We start from the raw sequence: 25,694 nt of genomic DNA on the forward strand, positions 1-25,694 counted from the left end.
AGGCGACCAAAACTGCACACAATACTCAAGGTGTGGTCTCACCAAGGCCCTGTACAACTGCAGCAAGACATCCTTGCTCCTGTACTCGAATCCTCTCGCTCTCGGTTAGAATACAAAAGGAGTGGAAGTAATGTTCCAGTTATATAAAGCTCTGGTTAGACCCCATTTAGACACTGTGTTCAGTTCTGGGAACCACACCTCAGGAAGGATATATTGGCCTTGGAGGGAGTGCAGCACAGATTCACCAGAATGAAACCTGGCGGGGTTAAAAGGGTTAAATTGAGGACAGATTGTATCGACAAGGTTTGTACTCCCTCAAGTATAGAAGATTAAGGGGTGATCTAATTGAATTGTTTAAGATGATTAAAGGAATTGATTGGGTAGAGAGAGAGAAACTATCTCCTCTGGTGGGAGGGTCCAGAACAAGGGGGGCAGAACCTTAAAATTAGAGCCAGGCTGTTCAGGGGTGATGTCAGGAAGCACTTCTTCACACAAAGGGTAGTGGAAATCTGGAACTCTCTCCCCCAAGAGCAAGGGTATTAAGGGATCTGGAAGCAAGTTGAGTAGCTGGAGTTAAGATACAGATCAGCATGATCTGATTGAATGGTGGAACAGGCTCGAGGGGCTGAATGGCCTGCTTCTGTTCGAAGTCTAGACTCCTCATTAGAACTGGGTGTAGGCTCGTCACCAGTGCTGAAGAAGGCTCCACATCCAAAACGTTATCTGGTTTGGCCTCTCCACTGAGCTCGCCTGAAGCTGCAGGTATCGTCAGGTGGGGGTGGTTTACTCCGATTCCCGCTGTTGGCTCCAGGCTGAACCGTGAAATCCAACTTCGAGAAAAGGTGCTAATGAATGACTGGCATTCTCCCAATGACATTACAGGCGATTGTTTCATGGTCTGTATGGGAACAGGGCTTAACCCTTCAGACTGCCGCCCCCACCCCACAGGTGACTGGGGTTGGCGGTCTTCCTGGAGGTTACATCACCTGGTACCCCGCCCTCACATTCCCGCCATTAGTCTCCCGACACGTCCATCCTCGCACTGCAGCACCCAGCTTTCCTATGGTCAACAGGAAAGCAAACAGGCTCTTAATTTCCTTATAGGATAAAGCTGGAGCGTCAAGTCAAACATTTTTTTTATCCCATCTCAATATATTTATAACTAATAAATGTTCAAAGAAAATGTAAAAAATCACACACAATTGTTTAAAAATGTCCCTATGATTTTACTCCCGGGTTTGCGCACAGCAGTGGAGATTAATCTTTCATTCCTGGAGACTCCAGGTCATTCCTGGAGGGTTGGCACCTGGTGACTGAGTTGGTTTGCTGTCTGCCCCATGCTCTGTGTTGTTGAAACAAACATTATTACAGTAATAATTCCACTCAAGTACCAGGGGTAGGATTATTTTTGTATTAACTACTGAAATGAACACTAAAAACAGAATTTTAGATGGAAATAATAATGTTTAAACACCTGTCACATTTATTTTTCTCTGGAACGCGCTGTCTGAAAGGGCGGTGGAAGCAGATTCAATAGTAACTTTCAAAAGGGAACTGGATAAATACTTGAAGGGAAAAATTTAGTTCACCATCTACCATCCCGGGAGTCGCATGATCCAAGGATAATGGAGTTGTTGACTGATCACGGCGATCAATCTCTAGCAATGGGTCTACAACAGACCCAGACACGAGGCGAGGAAAACCCCCAGTGGTGGAGAGCTTTGGGAACCACAGGTCCTTAGAGTCACCTCTTCCTCCCAAGCACGCTTTAATGCCACAGTATGCGAGCTGAAAGCCTAAATGGTTGGCCCAGGGAGAGTGCCAGGAGTCTAAGAATTGCCCTTGTATTCTGAGTAATCTTCACACCATAATCACCATTCCAAAAATGACAACATAACTAACAATAAACTTCAGAAAGTGACACATTAGCAGTACAAATACCTTTAGATATCCATGTCGCACCTTGCCTGTAAATCTTAATTTTTGATAAACGTGTCACCATGATATCTTGATCTCACTCCCAGCCAGCCACCATTACTAAAGTCCTCACTAAGATACTGAAGCTAACTCAACACAGTACATATTGTAGATTATCTATGAACCATCGCCTGACATTTATGCTATTGAAGCTGTTTTCTGCAGACCAGCGGCAAGCTTGTAGCTCCAGGTAAAATCGTGACCACAGACACAGAATATCACAGTATAAATATCAATAGCTGACGGCCAAAGTCCGAATTAAGACCATTATAAAAGTGTCTCAAAACTCTTGCGTGTAGTACGCGTCACACTGTAACTATGTCTATAGTATGAAAGATCTGTCATGCTTTTCTGATAGGCTCAAATAAAAGAAAGTCTCGCATTTATAATCGCGCCTCAGGACGTCCCAAAGCCAATGAAGTACTTTAAAAGCGAAGCCAATTTTGCGCACAGCAAGATCCCACAAACAGCAATGCGATAAATGACCAGATTATTTGTTTTATTGACATTGGTTACGGGATAAATATTGGCCCAGGACACCAGGGAGAACTCCCCTGCTCTTCTTCAAAATATTGGCCGTGGGATCTTTTACTTCCACCCGAGAGAGCAGACGGGGCGCCCCGGTTTAACGTCTCATTGGAAAGGTGGCACCTCCGACAGTGTCAGCCTAGATTACGGGCTCAAGTCTCTGGAGTGGGACTCGAACCCACAACCTTCTGACGTAGAGGTGAAAGTGCTACCCACTGAGCCACGGCTGACACCTAAACAACCGCTTTCTGTTAAGGATGACCATGTCGATTTGCTCAAATATAGACATCAAAATTACCAACCAGGTGCGGGGGCTTGCTCAAGATTAAAATATATAAACCACTCAAATTTTTGTAAGATACCAGTTAAATACTAGCAGTTACCACATAATGAACCTATCACATTTCATAATTAATATTTTTCAAAATTGTTTCCTCTGCAATATTGATTTCTGACTTAGCTGAATATATTGTTGCAAAAATAAGCTTTATAGACTCATAAATACATAAAAAATTAAGTAACCCAGGAAAAAATACTCAACTCACCCACAAGTTTCTCCAAAATTGTTTCCACTGGGAGGTGGGTCAGTAACCAGAGGACACAGATTTAATGGCCCAGAAATTCGGGTCTCCACGGGTGAGTACGCACGGGGTACTCACGCGTAGGCCCAACGAAAGTGCCGGTTTCGTGCATGCGCAGGAAACCGGAACTTCCGTTCCCTTAAAGGAAGGGGTTGACAGGTGGAACGCGTGCGCCGGAGAGGCGGCGCGTACGCCTGGAACTTCCGTTTTTTTGCAGGTTTCTCCAGGAGGGTAAGTCTCCAGGAGTTACACTTTTAAAAAGCAGGTGCAAGGCCTGCTTTTAACAAGGTAAGTGGCGAATTAAGTTAAATTAAAACATTTTTTCCACAGGTTTATTATTTTTAAATACTTTAAAGAAAGGTAAGTTTATTTTTAGCCCTGTTAGAAACTGTAATTAATTTTTTCAAAAATTTAAATTTTTGTTTAAAAGTTATTTTATGTAATTTATAGTTATTTTAAAAATGTGTTTTAAAAAAAAATGTATTTGAAGTTTTAGTGATGTTTTGGGGCTGAATTGTATTTATAGGTTTGACAGGTCTTCCTGTCAAACTTATGAATGAAGCATTCCCTGCTGCCATTGGCTCTCCATGGCCCACGTGATCCCAGGGGACGCTTCGAACTAACTGCGCCCCGGGATACGCAAGCACTGCGCGTCGGCAGTTGGAGCAGGCCCAGGATCGGAATCCCACGCGGGCCCACAGCTCAACGGCCGGCGCGCTAGGTAAGTGCAGGTTGGGGGCTTGCACCCGCGGGAAGCCCCCGACCCGAATTTCTGGGCCAGTGTAATTAGCTAGCAAAATAATTCTTTTCTAAACGCAGCGAGTTGTTGTGATCTGGAACGTGCTGCCTGAAAGGGCGGTGGAAGCAGATTCAATAGTAACTTTCAAAAGGGAATTGGATAAATACTGGAAAAGGAAAACATTGCTGGGCTATGGGGAAAGAGCAGGGGGGAGTGGGATTAATTGAATTGCTCTTTCAAAGAGCCGGCACAGGTATGATGTGCCGAATGGCCTCTTTTTGTGCTGTGTGATTCTATAAAAGTTAGTAACTGTATGTTTGAAATGCTCCAAGAAATTTGCCCCACGCAGGCCTGTCACCCTCTCTGAAGCCTGGTCCTAAAGTTCTGCTGCATTCCACAACTTCCATTGCGTAGCAGACTCCCAGATCACACCAGTGCCACTCTGCTCATGTCACTTTGATGAAGGGCAACTCCCAGAACTTAGCTTCAGCCTGCCACTTCTCCTGGACCAAGGGGGCAGGAATTACAAGCAGGAAGTTGGGGAAAACTCAGCGGCCAATCATATCAAAAACAATTGCGGTGCTTTAAAGACACAGCCTGGTTTTCTGCACGGTCAAGCTACCTGCAGCCTTCAGATTTCCAATCAGAGCCAGGAAAAACACTCTCCAAACATCAGCCCTTGCAACCTCCAACATTCCTTTCAATTTTTAAACACCAATTTGCATTTACATAGCACATTCGCTTATAAGGATGTCCCAAGGTGCTTCGCAGGAGCGTAATCAGACAAAAATGGACGAGATACAGGAGACCAAGAACTTGGTAAGTGGTAGGCTTTAAGGAGGAGCTTAAAGGAGAGGAGCCAGAGGTGTTTAGGGAGGGAATGCCAGAGTGTGGGGGTCTCAATGGCTGAAGGCACAGCGCTGATGGTGGGGTGAAGGGATGAGGTGTTGTACAAAAGGCTGGGGTTGGAAAAACAGTGCGTTCTGGTGGTGGTGGGGTGGTGGGATGTTAGGTTGCAGAGCTGGAGATGGTTACAGAGATAGGGAGGGGTAAGCCGTGAAGGGATTTAAACACGAGGCTGAGCATTTTCAATTCGAGGCGTTGGGGGATTGTTAAGACAATGCAGGTCAGCAGGGACAGATGATGGGCGAGTGCGACTTGGTGTTGGATAGGAAACTGGACAGCAGAAATTTAGATGATCTGAAGTTTACAAAGGGTGGAGAATGGAGATGAGCCAAGACAGCATTAGAATAGTCGGGTCTGGAGGCAAGTCTTGTAGTAAAATGGACTAGCAAGCAGCATTTCGTTCTGAACAAGCAGTGGGACCTGCAGACTTCTGGACTATTATGGGCAATAACTGCAAAAGAGATTGTTTGGAACTGTAGTGAATAAACTACCAAGTTTTTTTTTTATAACTGCTTTGGTAAGTTACTTGAATCTGTTTCAAATAGTTATCTGAAGAAAAACCATAACCTGCTTCTCCTGAGTTGCAGTAGTTTTTCAGTTTAAAACTGTGTAAGCCACTCCACAGCTCGCCCTCCCGCTGGGCTTCATGCTCCAAGCTCAGATTGGGACCATACATCACAACCACGCTCCAGACCAGAGACTACCCATGAGCAGAGTCAGAGGAGATCATCTAGTATTAAACCATACTGTTTGATTTCAGGAGTGCCACAGGCTATGTTCTTGTAGCTAACCAGTATGGCAGACAGGTGGTTAATTCCCCTAGAGTCCAAAGATCTATCGATCTTAGCCTTGAAATACTCATCGACTCAGCATCCACAGCCCTTTGGGCTACAGAATTCAAAAGATTCACAACCCTCTGAGTGAAGAAATTCCTCATCTCAGTCCTAAATGGCTGACCCCTTATTCTGAGACTGTGACCCCTAGTTCTAGACACACCAGCCAGAGGGAAACAACCTCTCAGCATCTACCCTGTCAATACCCTTCAGAAATAAACGAGTTTAGTTACATGTCATTACTGTAATAAGTATGTCCTATCAGGAAAAAAACCAGGATAAATCTCACCCGGCCAATTACTGCCCATCTCACCCGGCCAATTATTGCCCAATCAGCCTTCTCTCCAGTCTTCAGTAAAGTGACTGGCGTCATATCTGCAAAGGATGCTGGAGGGCAGTCATCACGGCCCCAAGACATCGCTGCAGGAGTTCCGTAGGGACACATCCTTGGACCATCTTCAGCTACTTCATTAAGGATCCTCCCTCCGTCATAAGGTCAGGGGTTTGGTTACTCGTTGAGGATTCCAAAATGTTCAGTTTCGTTGCGAATTCCTTCGTTAATGAAGCAGCCCACGCCAGCCTACAGCAGGACCTGGACCACATCCAGGCTTGGGCTGACAAGCAGCAGGTAATATTCACGGCCCTCAAGTGCCAGGTAATGACCACCTCCAACAAGAGAAAGCCCAGCCATCTCCAACAGCACCACCATCGCCTAGTCCCCCGACATCAACATCAAGGAGGGGGTGGGGGGGTTACTACTAACCAGAGACTGACCTGGACCACCCACATCAACACCACGGCTACAAAAGCTTGGCAGAGGCGGGTAGTCTGCGATGGGTGGCTCAGCTCTTGATCCATCAAAGCCTCTCTGCCATCTACAAGGGTCAAGTCAGGCGTGTGATGGAATACTCACCACTTGCCTGGATGGGTGCCGTTACGACAACACTCAGAAAATTCAACACCATCCTGGCGTCACTTGATCGGTGCTTCTGCCACTGGCCTCATTATCCACCCCATTGATCACCGGCGCACTGAATGGCTGCAGAATGTACGATCTACAGGATGCACTGCAGCAACTCACCAAAGTCACTTTGACAACATGCTCCTGCCCTGCAACCTCTACCATGGAGAAGGAAAAGAGCAGCAATGCGTTGGAAAAACATCACCTCCTAGTCACAAACCATCCTGACTCTAGAACAAGTAGCGCCGCTCCTTCATCCTCACTGACTGCAATTCCCTACCTAACACCACTGACGCTATATAAATACAAGTTGTTGTTGTTATTGAGGGACGACCTTCAGCACAGGACTGCTGCGGCTTAAGGCTACCATCGCAGGGAAATAAATGCAGTCTTACCGGCATCTCCCACATCCCAAGTAAAAAAAACCACACGGGTGTAGTGACATGTCACTACTGAAATAAAACCACGGTGTATGGAAATAAAACACGTTTAGTTACATCACTACTGAAATATTACCCACGTGACGCACCAATACTGAAATAAGGATACGCATTTAGCTACGTCACTTTCTGAAATAAAACCACACGTTTAGTGACAAGTTTAGTTACATCATTACTAAAATAAAACAATTTTAGAAGGCTTGCCAAGACTAGTTGACGTATCACAAGCCTATCAAAATCATTGCTGCATTTTCAGCCTGTTGAATTAATATAAAATAGTGAATTTGCTACCTTAAGTGTAAATGTGTATTTATTTTGTGCACTAATGAGTCGTGGGTCTATAAATTCATTAAAAAAAGTAAAGCTACCATCTCTACAATATGTAAAGAGAAACTGCTTCTAATGGCTGAAGGGTCGAGAAGCAGAGGACACAGATTTAAGGTGATTGGCAAAAAGAACCAGAGGCGACATGAGGAAAAACTTTTTACGCAGCGAGTGGTTAGGATTTGGAAAGCATGGCCCGATAGGGTGGTGGAAACAGATTCAATCATGGCCTTCAAAAGGGAATTGGATAAATAGTTGAAGGAGAAAACATTGCAGAAACATAGAAGATAGGAGCAGGAGTAGGCCATTCGGCCCCTCGAGCCTGCTCTGCCATTTAATGAGATCATGGCTGATCATCCAAATTTAGTGCCCGGTCCCTGCCTTCTCCCCATATCCCTTGATCCCTTTAGCCTTAAGAAATATATCTAACTCCTTCTTGAATATATTTAATGAATTGGCCTCAACTGCCTTCTGTGGTAGAGAATTCCACAGGTTCACCACTCTCTGGGTGAAGAAATTCCTCATTTCAGTCCTAAATGGCTTACCCCTTATCCTTAGACTGTGACCCCTGGTTCTGGACTCCCCGGCCATCGGGAACATCCTTCCTGCATCTAGTCTATCCAGGCCTGACAGAATTTTATAGGTTTCGATGAGATCCCCTCTCAATCTTCTAAACTCCAGTGAGTACAAGCCCAATTGACACAATCTCTCTTCATACGTCATTCCTGCCATCCCAGGTATCAGCCTGGTGAATCTTCGCTGCACTCCTTCCATGGCAAGAACATCCTTCCTCAGATAAGGCGACCAAAACTGCACACAATACTCAAGGTGTGGTCTCACCAAGGCCCTGTACAACTGCAGCAAGACATCCTTGTTCCTGTACTCGAACCCTCTCGCTACGAAGGCCAACATACCATTTGCCTTCTTAACCGCCTGCTGCACCTGTATGCTTACCTTCAGCGACTGATGCACAAGGACACCCAGGTCTCGTTGCACTTCCCCTTCTCCCAATCTACTGCCATTCAAATAATAATCTGCCTTCCTGTTTTTGCCACCAAAGTGGATAACCTCACATTTATCCACATTATAGTGCATTTGCCATGTTTCTGCCCAATCACCCAACCTGTCCAAATCGTACTGGAGTTTCACGACATCCTCCTCACAGCATACCCTCCCACCCAGCTTTGTGTCATCTGCAAATTTGGATATTACATCCAATTCCCTCGTCCAGATCATTAATATATATTGTGAACAGCTGGGGTCCTAGGACCAATCCTTGCGGTACCCCAATAGTCACTGCCTGCCACTCGGAAAACGACCCGCTTATTCCAACTCTTTGCTTTCTATCCGCCAACCAGTTCTCTATCCAAGTCAATACCTTGCCCCCAATCCCATGTGCCTTAATTTTGCACGCTAATCTCTTATGTGGGACCTTATCGAAAGCCTTCTGAAAGTCCAAATACACCACATCCACTGGTTCTCCCTTATCTATTTTACCAGTTACATCCTCAAAAAATTCCAGTAGATTACTCAAGCACGATTTACCTTTTGTAAATCCATGTTGACTTTGTCCGATCCTGTCACTGCTTTCCAAGTGCTCTGCTATTACATCTTTTATAATGGACTCTAGCATTTTCCCCACTACCGATGTCAGGCTTACCGGTCTATAATTTCCCGCTTTTTCTCTACCACCTTTTTTGAATAGTGGGGTAACATTAGCTACCCTCCAATCCATGGGTACTGTTCCAGAGTCTATCGAGTTCTGGAAGATGACTAGCAATGCATCTACTATTTCTAGGGCCACTTCCTTAAGTACCCTAGGATGTAGATTATCAGGCCCTGGGGATTTATCGGCCTTCAGTCCCATCAATTTCCCTAACACCATTTCCCTACAAATACTGATTTCTTTCAGTTCCTCCCTTTCATCAGACCCTATGTTCCCCGACATCTCTGGGAGGTTATTTGTGTCCTCCTTTGTGAAGACAGAGCCAAAATATGTATTTAATTGGTCTGCCATTTCTTTGTTCCCCATTATAAATTCCCCTGATTCTGACTGCAAGGGACCTACGCTTGACTTCACCAATCTTTTTCTCTTCACATATCTATAGAAGCTTTTACAGTCAGTTTTTATGTTCCCTGCAAGGGAAAGAGCGAGGGGAGTGGGACTAACTGGATTGCTCTTCGAAAGAGCCGGCGCAGACTCGATGGGCCGAATGGCCTCCTTCAGTGCTGAACTATTCTATGAAGCGAGTTGCATTTGATGCTGACAGGGTTGATGATTCAATACATTTCATGGATCTGTTAATATTTTGGCAGGCTTCTTTGTAAAGAAGCGTGAAGCAAATGGATCAGATATGATTTCTGTTTTGCTTGCAAAGCGGGGGCACAGAGAAACTATTAGAAGACAGGAGCAGGAGTAGGCCATTCGGCCCCTCGAGCCTGCTCCGCCATTCAATGCGATCATGGCTGATCATCCAAATTCAGTACCCTGTCCCTGCCTTCTCCCCATATCCCTTGATCCCTTTAGCCTTAAGAAATATATCTAACTCCTTCTTCAATATATTTAATGAATTGGCCTCAACTGCCTTCTGTGGTAGAGAATTCCACAGGTTCACCACTCTCGGTGAAGAAATTCCCCCTCATCTCTGTCCTAAATGGCTTGCCCCTTATCCTTAGACTGTGACCCCTGGTTCTGGACTCCCCCGCCATCGGGAACATCCTTCCTGCATCTAGTCTGTCTAGTCCTGTTAGAATTTTATAAGTTTCAATGAGGAATTAGGAACTCCCTCCATTTGAAATAATGCATTGTAATTACAAAATTAATGTTCACTTGATGTTACGGACAAAATAGTCTACTGGGACCGGCGCAACATTTATTTTCTTGCTTGTAAATTGTCCACGACTCGCCTCACTTGTGCTCTATGCAAGTTGTACAATTTACTGAAGCAAAGAACGACAGTACAACAGGGAGCTCCACAAATCCTCTGGATATTAGCACCTCTATATAAAAAGTGGAAAACAAAACTTGCTGGTTGCATTTAGTTAGATAAACATTTATTTCTGATGAGCTGGAACCAGTCAGACTGTATCTGTCACGCGACTGAATGAAAAAGCAATAAATGAAAGTTATCATCACCCAGGAACATTAATAGGCAAGATTCCCTAAGGGCCAAGCACCTTATAGCAGATTGTGCGAGCACTAAAGGAATTTGTGTAACCAGGCAAGTAAGAGCATAAACAAACGTAGTTCCATTGTTTTTTTTATTGAAAGACATTTCTTACAAAGCTTTTATTAAGTGGAGGCATGTGAAAAAATAACATATAAAAAATAGATTTTGCTTTAGCAGAACTCCTAGTAACAGAAAGGCATATCCAAATGCTCCGTTGCTACAGCAGGGCTGGATTCAACACGACAGAGACCTGTGAACAGAAGGAAAACTTTATTAAAAGTCATGCTTTAAATGGTTCATTATTTTAAGTTTTTAAAAAGTGTCTTAGGAAAATATCATTCCGCTATAGTTTACATGAACTGGTTATGAAATACAGATACCAAGAATACATTTTATTCACAACTGAATGTAGATTGGTGCCTATAAAGTTCACAACCATTACTTCCTTTATATGTATGGAGGTGTCACTGTAAAACTAAATAAACCTCAAGTCAAGCACATAATCTAGGCTGACACTTTAATGCAGTACAGACTGACTGGTGCCGTGTCAGAGGTACTAGCCTAGTTTTTCTGATCGTAACCCATTTGCATTATGATCAAAAAATCTAGAGCGTTGTCCTTCAGCGGAGACATTAATCAGAGATTCTGTCTTCCTGTTCTGGTGAATGTAAAGATCCCACGGCACTACTTTAAGAGCAGGGGAGTTCTCCTGGTGGCCTAGCCAATATTTATCTCTCAACCAACATCTCCAAAACAGATTAGCAGGGCATTCACCTTACTTGCTGTGTACAAATTGGCTGCTGAGTTTACCTACATGTGAATAGATTTGGAAAGTATTCAATTGGCTGTGAAGTGCTTTGGGGTGTCCTGAAATTCACTATATACTGTAATTGAAAATTCTTAAAAAAATTATGTTCACTTTCATTATAAAGTTCCTCTTACATTTGTGTTTTAAGTTGAAAGTTCAACTGAATAACAAATTCTTATAGATAAACCGCAACACTTAACATCATCAGTGCTGTCTCCAAGAGTTCTGGATTTTTAAAAAGTATTCTCTTCCCAATACTATTTAAACAATAGTATGAAGATGCAAAATAATGCATTCATTGCAAACTAGAGATACAGGATAATTTTAATACAGAAAAATAAAAACACATACAGGTTGTACATTAAGGGTGCAGTGCCTAGCGGTGGATGGAGACGTTCGACAGTCCTTCGACCTACTGGCCCATGGAGTGCTGGAATGCCAGTTTACACCCGGCCTCCTCTACACGCTGAACGATTTCAGCTCCAGTCACCTTGAGGGTCAGTGCCGACCTCGGTCACTGCTGCCGCTCCCACCCTGTACTGGTCAGGTGTAGCGTGGCACCGGGGATCAGGCCAATGCTCTTGGATGGAGGCAGCCACATGTGCTAGGACATACAATGCAGGGGAGACAACACTTGGAATGATGAGCCCACCTGCAGAGTATTACATTCTCTCTCATCAGCTTTAGGCGGCCCAGTGCTACTTGTCCCGAATGGGACTGCGTAGCCGACCAAACTGGTGTAATTTCATTCCCTCTTGCTTGCCTCAAGGGAGCTCTGTGCTTATTGGAACTGGGTTATTTTGCAAAACCGCTTACGGTATCTTGCTTTAGTATCAGGCAGGCTTGTTAATTGTAATTGTGCACAATTTAACATGTTTGATACTTTATAATGTAAGGAACTTCCAGAATTTCCACAGCTGAACTTTTATTTAGTTAAGCCTTTAAGCCAATTTGATTTTTTTTTAAATGGAGGTTAACGAGAATCTATTACCTCTTCTTTTAATGTGTACTGACAATGCTTTTCTGTTATTGTCCTTTCACAATTAAAAATGCAAGCTGCATTTCTGTGGTAAATCTAACACATGGAATTTCAGGAGCATTTTGTTGCAGGGTAAAGCCCAATGCCGATCAATTCACACCAATATTCCTGCTGGTTTTCATGCTTACAATTCAAATATACAAAGTAAGTGGAAGAGGGCCGAGACATTTCCTCCGATTTTTAAAGTCAATTTATGCTAAAGTTGGATTAGTGGCCTTTAAGTACAGTGTTCTTACAATGAGGTGTCCCTTCACATACTGTGGGTAGATTAGGTCGCCTAGAAGCTTGACACTACTCTTAAAAGCTGTATTTCATGTCAGGAAACTTCATGACAATGCCAGCACCAGTTCAAAGTGAGGAAACATTAACATGTGTAAGCAAGAGTTTGTTGAATGGCCTGGTCCGCCGAGCACTTATCCAAGAGTTGAAAAATAATGGGGGCTTCCCAATGGAGTAAATAAAGTAATTCGTATTCCTTTTACTTCACCTTCACAAGGTTTCTGGAAGCACCGGCACTTCCCAGCTATATTTATGTCCAGGCTTGGATGTATATCGACGTTCCTTCCTTGTCGCTGGGTCAAAATCCTGGAACTCCCGGCTTAACAGCACTGCGAGAGCACCTTCACCACACGGACTGCAGTGGGTCAATGGTGGTCCATCACCACCTTCACCACATGGACTTCAATGGTGGTCCATCACCACCGTCACCACACGGACTGCAGTGGGTCAATGGTGGTCCATCACCACCTTCACCACACGGACTGCAGTGGGTCAATGGTGGTCCATCACCACCTTCACCACACGGACTGTAGTGGGTCAATGGTGGTCCATCACCACCTTCACCACACGGACTGCAGTGGGTCAATGGTGGTCCATCACCACCTTCACCACAGGGACTGCAGTGGGTCAATGGTGGTCCATCACCACCTTCACCACACGGACTGCAGTGGATCAATGGTGGTCCATCACCACCTTCAGCACACGGACTGCAGTGGGTCAATGGTGGTCCATCACCACCTTCACCACACGGACTGCAGTGGGTCAATGGTGGTCCATCACCACATGGACAGTAGTGGGTCAATGGTGGTCCATCACCACCTTCACCACACGGACTGTAGTGGGTCAATGGTGGTCCATCACCACCTTCACCACACGGACTGCAGTGGGTCAATGGTGGTCCATCACCACCTTCACCACACGGACTGCAGTGGGTCAATGGTGGTCCATCACCACACGGACTGCAGTGGGTCAATGGTGGTCCATCACCACACGGACTGCAGTGGGTCAATGGTGGTCCATCACCACCTTCACCACACGGACTGTAGCGGGTCAATGGTGGTCCATCACCATCTTCACCACACGGACTGCAGTGGGTCAATGGTGGTCCATCACCACCTTCACCACACGGACTGTAGCGGGTCAATGGTGGTCCATCACCATCTTCACCACACGGACTGCAGTGGGTCAATGGTGGTCCATCACCACCTTCACCACACAGACTGTAGCGGGTCATTGGTGGTCCATCACCACCTTCACCACACGGACTGCAGTGGGTCAATGGTGGTCCATCACCACACGGACTGTAGTGGGTCAATGGTGGTCCATCACCACACGGACTGTAGTGGGTCAATGGTGGTCCATCACCGCACGGACTGTAGTGGGTCAATGGTGGTCCATCACCACACGGACTGTAGTGGGTCAATGGTGGTCCATCACCACACGGACTGTAGTGGGTCAATGGTGGTCCATCACCACACGGACTGCAGTGGGTCAATGGTGGTCCATCACCACACGGACTGCAGTGGGTCAATGGTGGTCCATCACCACTTTCACCACACGGACTGTAGTGGGTCAATGGTGGTCCATCACCACCTTCACCACACGGACTGTAGTGGGTCAATGGTGGTCCATCACCACCTTCACCACACGGACTGCAGTGGGTCAATGGTGGTCCATCACCACACGGACTGTAGCGGGTCAATGGTGGTCCATCACCGCCTTCACCACACGGACTGTAGCGGGTCAATGGTGGTCCATCACCATCTTCACCACACGGACTGCAGTGGGTCAATGGTGGTCCATCACCACCTTCACCACACGGACTGCAGTGGGTCAATGGTGGTCCATCACCACCTTCACCACACGGACTGCAGTGGGTCAATGGTGGTCCATCACCACCTTCACCACACGGACTGCAGTGGGTCAATGGTGGTCCATCACCACCTTCACCACACGGACTGCAGTGGGTCAATGGTGGTCCATCACCACCTTCACCACACGGGCTGTAGCGGGTCAATGGTGGTCCATCACCACCTTCACCACACGGACTGCAGTGGGTCAATGGTGGTCCATCACCACCTTCACCACACGGACTGCAGTGGGTCAATGGTGGTCCATCACCACCTTCACCACACGGACTGCAGTGGGTCAATGGTGGTCCATCACCACCTTCACCACACGGACTGCAGTGGGTCAATGGTGGTCCATCACCACACGGACTATAGTGGGTCAATGGTGGTCCATCACCACACGGACTATAGTGGGTCAATGGTGGTCCATCACCATCTTCTCAGGGCAACCAGTGATGAGCAATAAATGCCAGCCTCGACAGCAAAACCCACATCCCGAGAATGAATAAAAAAACACCACCAAGGGTGAAGAGAGTAAACAAAAGCAAGGTAAATGATGAATGGAAACAAATAATGGCAGAAGCACTCAGCCGGTCAGGCAGCACCTGTGGAGAGAGGAAGGGAGGGTTAACGTTTCAGCTCGATGACCTTTCATCAGAACCAAGAGATGCTACTGAGGAACATCACAGAATCTCCGGATTACTCCCGGTGCCACGCGCAAGTAAGTGTAGAAATAGGAGGATAGAGCAGATGAATGCGTGGCTGGAGAGATGGTGCAGGAGGGAGGGCTTCAGATTCCTGGGGCATTGGGACTGGTTCTGGGGGAGGTGGGACCTGTACAGGCCGGATGGGTTGCACCTCAACAGGGCCGGAAGCAATGTCCTCGTGGGGAGGTTTGCTAGTGCTGTTGGGGATGGTTTAAACTAATTTGGCAGGGGGATGGGCACCAGGATGTAACATTAGAAAGGGGGAATAAAGTGCTCAAAGGATTGGGTGAGGCAGAGAGCACTAAAGTAAGAAATAGTAAAGTATTAGGTGGGGTCAAACTAAGAGAGAACACAGGATGGTCTAAGATGGGTTTACAGTGTATGTATGTGAACGCACGAAGTGCAGTAAACAAGGTCAGTGAGCTGCAGGCACAAATAGCCACAAGGGAATATGATGTGGCAATAACCGAGTCCTGGCTCAATAAAGGATGAAGCAGAGAAAGAGCCGATGTCAGGTGGAGAATACACCTGAGAATCAGGCTCTATACAGAAAGGTCAGAGGAGAGGTGAGAAAATAATCAGAGGGGCCAAGAGAGGGGATGAGAATAGAATGGCAGCCAACATAACAGGGAATCCAAAAGTCTTCTATAGGCATATAAGTAGTAAGAGGAAGGGTGGGGCCAATTAGGGACCAAAAAGGAACCTATGCATGGAGGCAGAGGGTATGACTGAGGTGCTGAATGAGTACTTTGCATCTGAGTTCACCAAGGAAGAGGATGCTGCCACAGACATAGGAGGTAGTGGAGACACTTGATAGGATAAAAATGGATAAAGAGGAGGTATTAGAATGGCTGGCTGTACTTAAAGTAGATAAGTCACCAGGAGCGGATGGGATGCATCCTAGGATGCTGAGGGAATTGAGGGTGGAAATTGCAGAGGTACTGGCCATAATATTCTAATCCACCATAGATACAGGGGTGGTGCCAGAGGACTGGAGAATTGCAAATGTTACACCATTGTTCAAAAAAGGTGTAAAGATAAACCCAGCAACTACAGGCCAGTCAGTTTAACCTCGGTAGTGGGGAAGCTTTTAGAAACATTAATCAGGGACAAAATTAACAGTTACTTGGGCAAGTGTGGATTAATTAAGGAAAGTCAGCATGGATGTGTTAAAGACAAATCGTGTTTAATTAACTTGATTTGAGTTTTTTTGATGAGGCTAAAGCGGTTGACGCAGTACACATGGATTTCCAAAAGGCGTTCAACAAAGTGCCACATAATAGGCTCGCCAGCAAAGTTGAAGCCCATGGAATAAAAGGGACAGTGGCAGCATGGATACGGAATTAGCGAAGTGAAACCGAGAATAGTGGTGAACAGTTGTTTTGCGGACTGGAGGAAGGTATACAGTGGTGTTCCCCAGGGGTCGGTTCTAGGACCACTGCTTTTCTTGATATATATTAATGACTTAGACTTGGGAGTACAGGGCACAATTTCAAAATCTGCAGATGACACAAAACTTGGAAGTGTAGTGAACAGTGAGGAGGATAGTGATAGACTTCAAGAAGAAATAGACAGGCTGGTGAAATGGGCGGAACGTGGCCGATGAAATTTAACGCAGAAAAGTGCAAAGTGATACATTTTGGTAGAAAGAATGAGGAGAGGACATATAAACTAAATGGTACAATCCTAAAGGGAGTACACAAACAGAGAGACCTGGGGGTATATGTGCACAAATCATTGAAGGTGGCAGGACAGGTTGAGAAAGCAGTTAAAAAGGCTTACAGGATCCTGGGCTTCATAAATAGAGGTATAGAGTACAAAAGTGTGGAAATTATGATGACCCTGTATAAAACACTGGTTCGGCCCCAACTGGAGTATTGTGTCCAATTCTGGGCACCACACTTTAGGAAGGATGTGAAGGCCTTAGAGAGGGTGCAGAAAAGATTTACGAGAATGATTCCAGGAATGAGGGACTTCAGTTATGTTGACAGAAGCTGGTGTTCAAAATCATGAGGGGTCTGGACAGAGTAGAGAGAGAGAAACTGTTCCCATTGGCAGAAGGGTCGAGAACCAGAGGACACAGATTTAAGGTGATTGGCAAAAGAACCAAAGGCGACGTAAGAAAAACCTTTTTTACGCAGCGAGTGGTTAAGATCTGGAATGCACTGCCTGAAAGGGTGGTGGAGGCAGATTCAATCTTATCTTTCAAAAGGGAGTTGGATAAGTATCTGAAAGAAAAAATTTGCAGGGTTACGGGGAAAGGGCAGGGGAGTGGGAGTCAGCACGGGCTCGATGGGCTGAATGGCCTTCCGTGCTGTAACCATTCTATGATCTTAGAAGGCGGAACATAGCGAGTGAAAAGGGGACAGGGAGAGAAAAAAAGAATGGTCTGTGATTAGGTGGAGAATAGGAGATGATTAAATGACAGAAAGTATAATGGAATGATAAAAAGAAGCAATAATGTGAGACATTAGAGAAACAAAAGATGTACCCGAGATCCAGAGGACGTGTGAATGGTTAACGCAGAGAGGAAGGAAAGCATGGAAAATCTGGCAAAGCAGAAAAGGCTCCAGTGGCCCGGATGTGTGGTGGGAGAAACAGGCAGGTGACACCAGGGGTGACGTGCTGAGTGTTTCCAGCATTTTCTGTTTTTCTTTCAGATTTCCAGCATCCGTAGTATTTTGCCTTTTGTTTTACTGTATAAGGTAAATTAGGAAATTTGGGTTTTTAATAGCATAGATTGTAGAAAGAAGTAAAGACTAGGGGAGTTGACGAGTTCAAGTTCTGAGGTTCTGGGAATGAATGAGTTACGAAGTAGGAGACTGTCATGAGTCTTGGGAATGTAAGTTGTCAGGAGGATGCAAGGGATATAGACAGGCTAAGTGAGTGGGCAAGAACATGGCGAATGGAATATAATGTGGAGAAGTGTGAAGTTACCCACTTTGGTAGGAAAAATAGAAAAGCAGAGTATTTTTTAAATGGTGAGAGATTGGGAAATGTTGGTGTTCAGAGGGACCTGGGTGTCCTTGCACACGAATCACTGAAAGTTAACATGCAGGTACAGCAAGCAGTTTGGAAAGCAAATGGTATGTTGGCCTTTATTACAAGAGGATTTGAGTATAAGAGTAAAGACGTCTTACTGCAATTATATAGGGCCCTGGTGAGACCACACCTGGAGTATTGTGTACAGTTTTGGTCTCCTTGCCTAAGGAAGGATATACTTGCCATAGAGGGAGTGCAACGAAGGTTCACCAGACTGGTTCCTGGGATAGGGGGGGATTGTCCTATGAGGAGAGATTGAGTAGACTAGGCCTATATTCTCTAGAGTTTAGAAGAATGAAACACACACAATTCTTACAGGGTTTGACAGGGTAGATGCAGGGCGGATGTTTCCCCTGGCTGGTGAGTCTAGAACCAGGGGTCACAGTCTCAGAATAAGGGGTCGGCCATTTAGGACTGAGATGAGGAGGAATTTCTTCACACAGAGGGTGGTGAATCTTTGTAATTCTCTACCCCAGAGGGCTGTGGATGCTCAGTCGTTGAGTATATTCAAGGCAGAGATCGATAGATTTTTGGATATTAAGGGAGTCAAGGAATATGGGGATACTGCGGGAAAGTGGAGTTGAGGTAGAAGATCAGCCGTGATCTTATTGAATGGCGGAGCAGGCTTGAGGGGCCAAATGACCGACTCCTGCTCCTATTTCTTATGTTCTTGAACAAAATAAAGATGTAGAGAGAAGGACATTTTTTTAACTGGCTTAGTTGGAACTTGAAAGGTACAAAAAAAGGAAAGGTCAGAACAGCACTAACCATAATAGAGGAGGGGAATTCGTCCCAGAGTCCTGGCCAACATTTATCCCTCAACTAACACCACTAAAATAGATTATCTGGTCATTAGCACATTGCTGTTTGTGGGAGCTTGCTGTGCGCAAATTGGCTGCTGCGTTTCGTACATTACAAGTGACCACACTTCAAAAAATACTTCATTGGCTGTAAAGTGCTAATGATAAAAGAGAGAGAAATGCAAGAGAGAGAGAGAGAGAGAGATTGGAGGATAGAGGTGATGGATGAATCATCTATTGGACTATAAGTTCTTCCCTGTATCGTGTCCAGGAGTACACATGGTGTTAGAAGAGTCGATCCAGAAGGGGAGCAGTATTTAAGTATTAAACAGAGCTAAGCTTTCGAGAGAATCAACTGGGAAAAGCCTTTGCCATAAAAAAGAAAAACAAGTTATTTTGAACAGTAATTTTCGCAATGGAGGAGATGCAGGGGTTCCAGTTAAGGTCAGAGGTGATAGAGGCCAAGAATGTCGTAAAATGGATGCCCAAGGCCCGAGTCAAAGATAAGAGGTCGCAGTTCTAAAGATTTGTGAGAAACATGAACAAACTGTCTGTCTAAAGAATTGAATAATGTTCACTGCCCCACTGAAGGCATAAAGGAGATCAAGATTGAGCCACTGCAAGAGGAGCTGGATGCCGAGGCAGTGCGATCTGGAGGAATTGAATAAATATACAGTGGACTGAAATGACCAGCAGGAGAGTGGACAGGGTGATGATGAGTGAAAGTCATCAATACGAAGAGGAAAGAGGGGGCTGGAGCCCGTTAATGGGCAGGTTCAGGAGATGAACCATCAACGACAGCACAGATGCAGCATTTTGAGGGGGCTGGAGCCCGTTAATGGGCAGGTTCAGGAGATGAACCATCAACGGCAGCACAGATGCAGCATTTTGAGGGGGCTGGAGCCCGTTAATGGGCAGGTTCAGGAGATGAACCATCAACGGCAGCACAGATGCAGCATTTTGAGAGGAGAGTTCAACAGGCAACGAGTCTGCAATTTCATACCAAGAAGCAGCAAATGCAGGAATATAAACAAAAATAATACACTATACGGTTTAAAAGTTTCATTGTTAGAAAAGTTAGCAAAAAGTTTTTGGGCAGATTAGAAAAATGTTGTGTCTCCCGCATTGGAGTACAATAACACAATCAAGAAAAGTCCAGTGTATATTCCTGGCCCATTTGCTACAATGGTGTAGGTGTCTTCTTACACATCTCTCCCACTTGGTATTTCATTCCTACCTAATCTCCTCTTAACTACACACACTGCTAGCCTGCTTGCTCTCTCACTCACAGCTGCTACCATTACCAGTCTCCCCTCTTCCTTGACCAAAGTCAATACCCATGAAGAAGCTGTGCTTGCTCCGCAGAGACCACTCAGCTCTTGCCCACTGCTGCCACTATCCTGATGAAAGGTCACCGACCTGAAACGTTAAGTCCGTTTCTCTCTTTCCATGGACACTGCCTGACCTGCCGAGTATTTCCGGCATTTTCTGTTTATATTTCAGATTTCCAGCATACGCAGTATTTTGCCTTTGTGTTGCCACTATCCTGCTCAGTTGCTTTTGTATGTTGGCCTTTTCATTTAAAGAGAAACCAACATAAACTTGAGCTCATCCAAAACTCTGCCGCCCAAATCCTAACTCACACCCAGTCCCGTTCACCCATCACCCCCTGTGCTCACTGCCCCGTGTCCTAACTCACACCCAGTCCCGTTCACCCATCACCCCCTGTGCTCACTGCCCCGTGTCCTAACTCACACCCAGTCCCGTTCACCCATCACCCCCTGTGCTCACTGCCCCGTGTCCTAACTCACACCCAGTCCCGTTCACCCATCACCCCGTGCTCACTGCCCCGTGTCCTAACTCACACCCAGTCCCGTTCACCCATCACCCCCTGTGCTCACTGCCCCGTGTCCTAACTCACACCCAGTCCCGTTCACCCATCACCCCCTGTGCTCACTGCCCCGTGTCCTAACTCACACCCAGTCCCGTTCACCCATCACCCCCTGTGCTCACTGCCCCGTGTCCTAACTCACACCGAGCCCCGTTCACCCATCACCCCCTGTGCTCACTGCCCCGTGTCCTAACTCAAACCCAGTCACGTTCACCCATCACCCCCTGTGCACACTGCCCCGTGTCCTAACTCGCACCCAGTCCAGTTCACCCATCACCCCCTGTGCTCACTGCCCCGTGTCCTAACTCACACCCAGTCCCGTTCACCCATCACCCCCTGTGCTCACTGCCCCGTGTCCTAACTCACACCCAGTCCCATTCACCCATCACCCCCTGTGCTCACTGCCCCGTGTCCTAACTCACACCCAGTCCCGTTCACCCATCACCCCCTGTGCTCACTGCCCCGTGTCCTAACTCACACCAAGTCCCGTTCACCCATCACCCCTTGTGCTCACTGCCCCATGTCCTAACTCACACCCAGTCCCGTTCACCCATCACCCGCTGTGCTCACTGCCCCGTGTCCTAACTCGAACTGAGTCCCGTTCACCCATCACCCCCTGTGCTCGCTGCCCCGTGTCCTAACTCGAACTGAGTCCCGTTCACCCATCACCCCCTGTGCTCGCTGCCCCGTGTCCTAACTTGCACCCAGTCCTGTTCACCCATCACCCCCTGTGCTCGCTGCCCCGTGTCCTAACTCACACCCAGTCCCGTTCACCCATCATCCCCTGTGCTCGCTGCCCCGTGTCCTAACTCGCACCAAGTCCCGTTCACCCATCACCCCCTGTGCTCGCTGACCTACATTGGCTCCCGGTCCGGCAACGCCTCGATTTTAAAATTCTCATCCTTGTGTTTAAATCCCTCCATGGCCTCACCCCTCCCTATCTCTGTAACCTCCTCCAGCCCCCCCCACCGAGATCTTGGCGCTCCTCCAATTCTGGCCTCTTGAGCATCCCACAATTTCCATCACTCCACCATTGGCGGCCATGCCTTCAGCTGCCTGGGGCCCTAAGCTCCGGAATTCCCTCCCTAAACCTCTCCGCCTCTCTCTCTCCTCGTTTAAGATGCTCCTTAAAACTGACCTCTTTGACCAAGCTTTTGGTCACGTGTCCTAATATCTCCTTATGTGTTTTGGAGTCAAATTTTGCTTGATAATGCTCCTGTGAAGCGCCTTGGGACGTTTTACGTTAAAGGTGCTATATAAATACAAGTTGTTGTTGTTGTCTCCACCATTTTGTTTAGTCTCCTGTCAGTTCCAGGAGTAATTGTCCCCAGGTTACTGTGCTCTAACATGTTGCCATCCTGCTAAGTTTCACTTGGCATGTCATGGTTTATTGCAATAAAGGGGCTAGGCATAATTGAAAAAGAGGGATACAGACAAAAAAGTAACTTTACAAAATGTACTAAATTAAAACGTTGCTGCTGTGAGACTGATAGTGGAATTGTACAGGTGAATGTTACTGTATCACGCCATCTGTCACCTGGAGAATGTATAGTTTGTGACAGCGATGTAATCTGTGAACAATCTCACATGGTTCACTGCTGATGAATTAACAGCGTTGTTTGCCGATGTGAGGCACGTCTCAAATTGGGCAGCAATGCATTGAGCATAATAATGAAAGAAGCCAACACACAGTATTAACAGCTTGGGAAGTGGATGGAGAGAGAGGAGGACAAGAATGGAAGAGATTTTTAAATTATAGCTCGGTTCTGGTCCAGGTTTTGGGACTACACCCAGCAACAGCTTCATCTGGTAGCTGAGAACCTGTTTTTAAGATTCAAAAGATCTAAATCAGATAACCTTTCCATAAAATCCAGGGTTTCAGTAACTCCCACGCACACTCTCTCCACACTGTCATACACCTGCTTAAAGACTATCTGTGCTAGGTTTTAAACTGCTACTCAACATTTCGACAGCTTAAAAAAAAAATAGAAGCACTAGGAAACCTCGTCAGCAAACTATCATTTCAGCCCCTGATTTAAAGGGAACAATATCTTTCTGGGCAGTTACCACCACAGGTAGATACTTACACATACTGTTCCTCTAGATCAGCACTGGGTTACACTTTGGGAAATCTTTATTTACAGGGTGTCTAAACCTCCATCTCATGAAGCCCGAGTGAGTATATTCAAGACTGAGATAGATTGATTCTTGGGCACGAAGGGGATCAAGGGATATGGGCAGGAAAGTGGAGTTCAGCCATGATCTGACCGAATGGCGGAGCAGGCTCGAGGGGCTGTATGGCCGACTCCTGCACCTATTTCTTATGTTATGTTGAGGTTGAGGCAAGGGCAGAGTCGGGCAATGTTACGGAGGTGGAGGTAGGCAGTCGTTATGCTGCCGATATGTGGATGGAAGCTCATTTCAGGATCAAATATGACACCAAGGTTGCAAACATTGTGGTTCAGCCCCAGACTGATGGAGTCAGTGGCTAGGGAACGGAGTTTGTGGCAGGGACCGAAAACAATGGCTTCGGTCTTCCCAATATTTAATTGGAGAACATTTTTGCTCATCCAGAACTGGATGTCGGACAAGCAGTCTGACAATTTAGAGACCGTGGAGGGGTCAAGAGAAGAGGTGGTGAGGTAGAGCTGGGTGTCGTCAGCGTACATGTGAAAACTGACGCTGTGTTTTCGGATGATGTCACCAAGGGGCAACATGCAGATGAGAAATAGGAGAGGACCAAGGATAATCGCTCAACCAATGACGGCCATGCCTTCTGTTGCCTGGGCCCCAAGCTCTGGAATTCCCTCCCTAAACCTCTCCGCCTCTCTCCTCCTTTAAGACGCTCCTTAAAACCTACCTCTTTGACCAAGCTTTTGGTCACCTGCCCTAATTTATCCTTATGTGGCTCAGTGTCAAATTTTTTGTCTTAAAATACTCTTGTGCAGCGCCATGGGACGTTTTACTACGTTAAAGGCGTTGTTGTTGTTATGTAGGCCAGGTCAGTCAGGAAGAAGCAGTTTCGCACATTCCCTGCCGCAGAATGAGGATCTCCTTTTGCTGACAGAGTTTGATTTCCGTTCACTAATATGCGAGGTGGGAAAGTGCTTTCTCGACTGCAATCAGTTGCCAGGAGACTGTCCAGGTGAAATGGATAGCCCAGCTGTCATCCTCACAATGAGTCTGCTCCACACAAGGTAACTGATATGGAGGCTTACCTACAAACAGGTATTCACCCAAAGTCAAACACCTTTAAAACTGATATGGCGAAAGTCCATTGTTGAAGTAGTTGTCCTGATGGTACTTACCTGTCCAATTATCTTCTTTCATTTCCAATCTTTCACCACTGTGCTGTCTCATTTTCATATCTAAAATGGGAATCATACTGTTCATTTAACTTGTGTATTCTTAACTTCATTAAATGTACTTCAGAACATGAATCTGACTCTTGTATGTTGTTTATATGTATATAGCATGTAAGAGTAAATGATGCTCAGTAATTCCATGTAATGTCGATCTTCTGCAAAAACTCTAATGGCCGCACATGGTTTAAGTGTATGTCCTGATCCAGCGGCAGCAATTTATTTCTTGGAAGTCAATGACCTCAAACATGTCATAAGCTGACCTTTGTCCTAGGGGACATAGGCTAAAGGGGTCAAGGGGCATGGGGAGAAGGCAGGGACAGGGTACTGAATTTGGATGATCAGCCATGATCGCATTGAATGGCGGAGCAGGCTCGAGGGGCCGAATGGCCTGTTCCTGCTCCTATCTTCTATGTTTCTATGATTTAAAGTAATTGGTAGAAGGATTAGAGGGGAGTTGAGAATAAATATTTTCACCCAGAGGGCGGTGGGGGTCTGGAACTCACTGCATTAGAGGGTGGTAGAGGCAGGAACACTCATCACATTTAAACAGTACTTGGATATGCACTTGAAGTGCGGTAACCTACAGGGCTACGGACCGAGAGCTGGAAAGTGGGGTTAGGCCGGAGAGCTCTTTTTTTTGGCCGGCAGAGATATGATGGGCCGAATGGTGGCCTCCTGTGCTGTAAATTTCTATGATCCTATGATTCTACCAGCGTGACTATTGCCACTGTGGTTTACTTGGTAGTTATACCGATTTATCAGAGGTGGAAGCTAGTAGCTTCTCCCTGCCCTCCCAAGAATTCCGTGTGCCCCCACCTACTCCCATTTTAACATTTCTAGCATTGATTAAGGTTTTTAGGATTTTGAAAGGAATTGATAGGGTCGATAGAGACAAACCTTTTACACTGCACGGTGGCATAGTGGTTAGCACTGTTGCCTCACAGCGCCAGGGACCCGGGTTCGAATCCGGCCTCGGGCGACTGTCTGTGTGGAGTTTGCACATTCTCCCCGTGTTTGCGTGGGTTTCCTCCGGGTGCTCCGGTTTCCTCCCACAGTCCAAAGATGTGCGGGTTAGGTTGATTGGCTATGATAAAAAATTGACCCTTAGTGTTAGGGGGATTAAATACGTGGGGTTACGGGGATAGGGTGGGATATGTGTTGATGTAGGGGTTACGGGGATCGGGTGGGATATGTGTCGGTGCAGGCTCGATGGGCCGAAATGGCCTCTATCTGCACTGTGGGGTTTCTGTGATTCTGGTGGGGGTGTGCAGGTCAAGGGGACATAACCTTAACATCAGAGCCAGACCATTCAGGAGAGAAGCTAGGAAACACATCCTCACATGAAAGTGTGCAACTCTCTTTCACAAAAAGCAGTAAATGCTATCTCAATTAATAATTTAAAATCCGAGATCGATAGGTTTTTGCTAGCCAAGTGTATAAAGGGATATGGAGCC

General features: G+C 46.2%; 1 protein-coding gene across 4 annotated transcripts in view; it reads right to left on the reverse strand.

Annotated features, from left to right (window-relative positions):
- Positions 1–10,533: 10,533 nt before the first annotated feature.
- LOC147114384 (E3 ubiquitin-protein ligase RNF130-like) overlaps positions 10,534–25,694 on the reverse strand; it is a 220,144-nt gene continuing 204,983 nt past the window's right edge. For 2 of the 4 annotated variants that reach the window (XM_085996046.1, XM_085996047.1), the window contains exons 8-9: positions 24,184–24,243; positions 10,534–10,709 (exon numbers count right to left, since the gene is read on the reverse strand). In XM_085996046.1, the coding sequence (XP_085852172.1) occupies positions 24,216–24,243 (28 nt within the window). In that variant the 3' untranslated portion in view covers positions 10,534–10,709; positions 24,184–24,215. The remainder of the gene's footprint in view (positions 10,710–24,183; positions 24,244–25,694) is intronic. The other 2 variants (XM_085996051.1, XM_085996048.1) reach the window with 1 other exon arrangement.

Source organism: Somniosus microcephalus, chromosome 8, assembly GCF_052327205.1.
Source record: "Somniosus microcephalus isolate GS21.2 chromosome 8, FLI_Smic_1.0, whole genome shotgun sequence".
Classification (NCBI taxonomy): domain Eukaryota; kingdom Metazoa; phylum Chordata; class Chondrichthyes; order Squaliformes; family Somniosidae; genus Somniosus; species Somniosus microcephalus.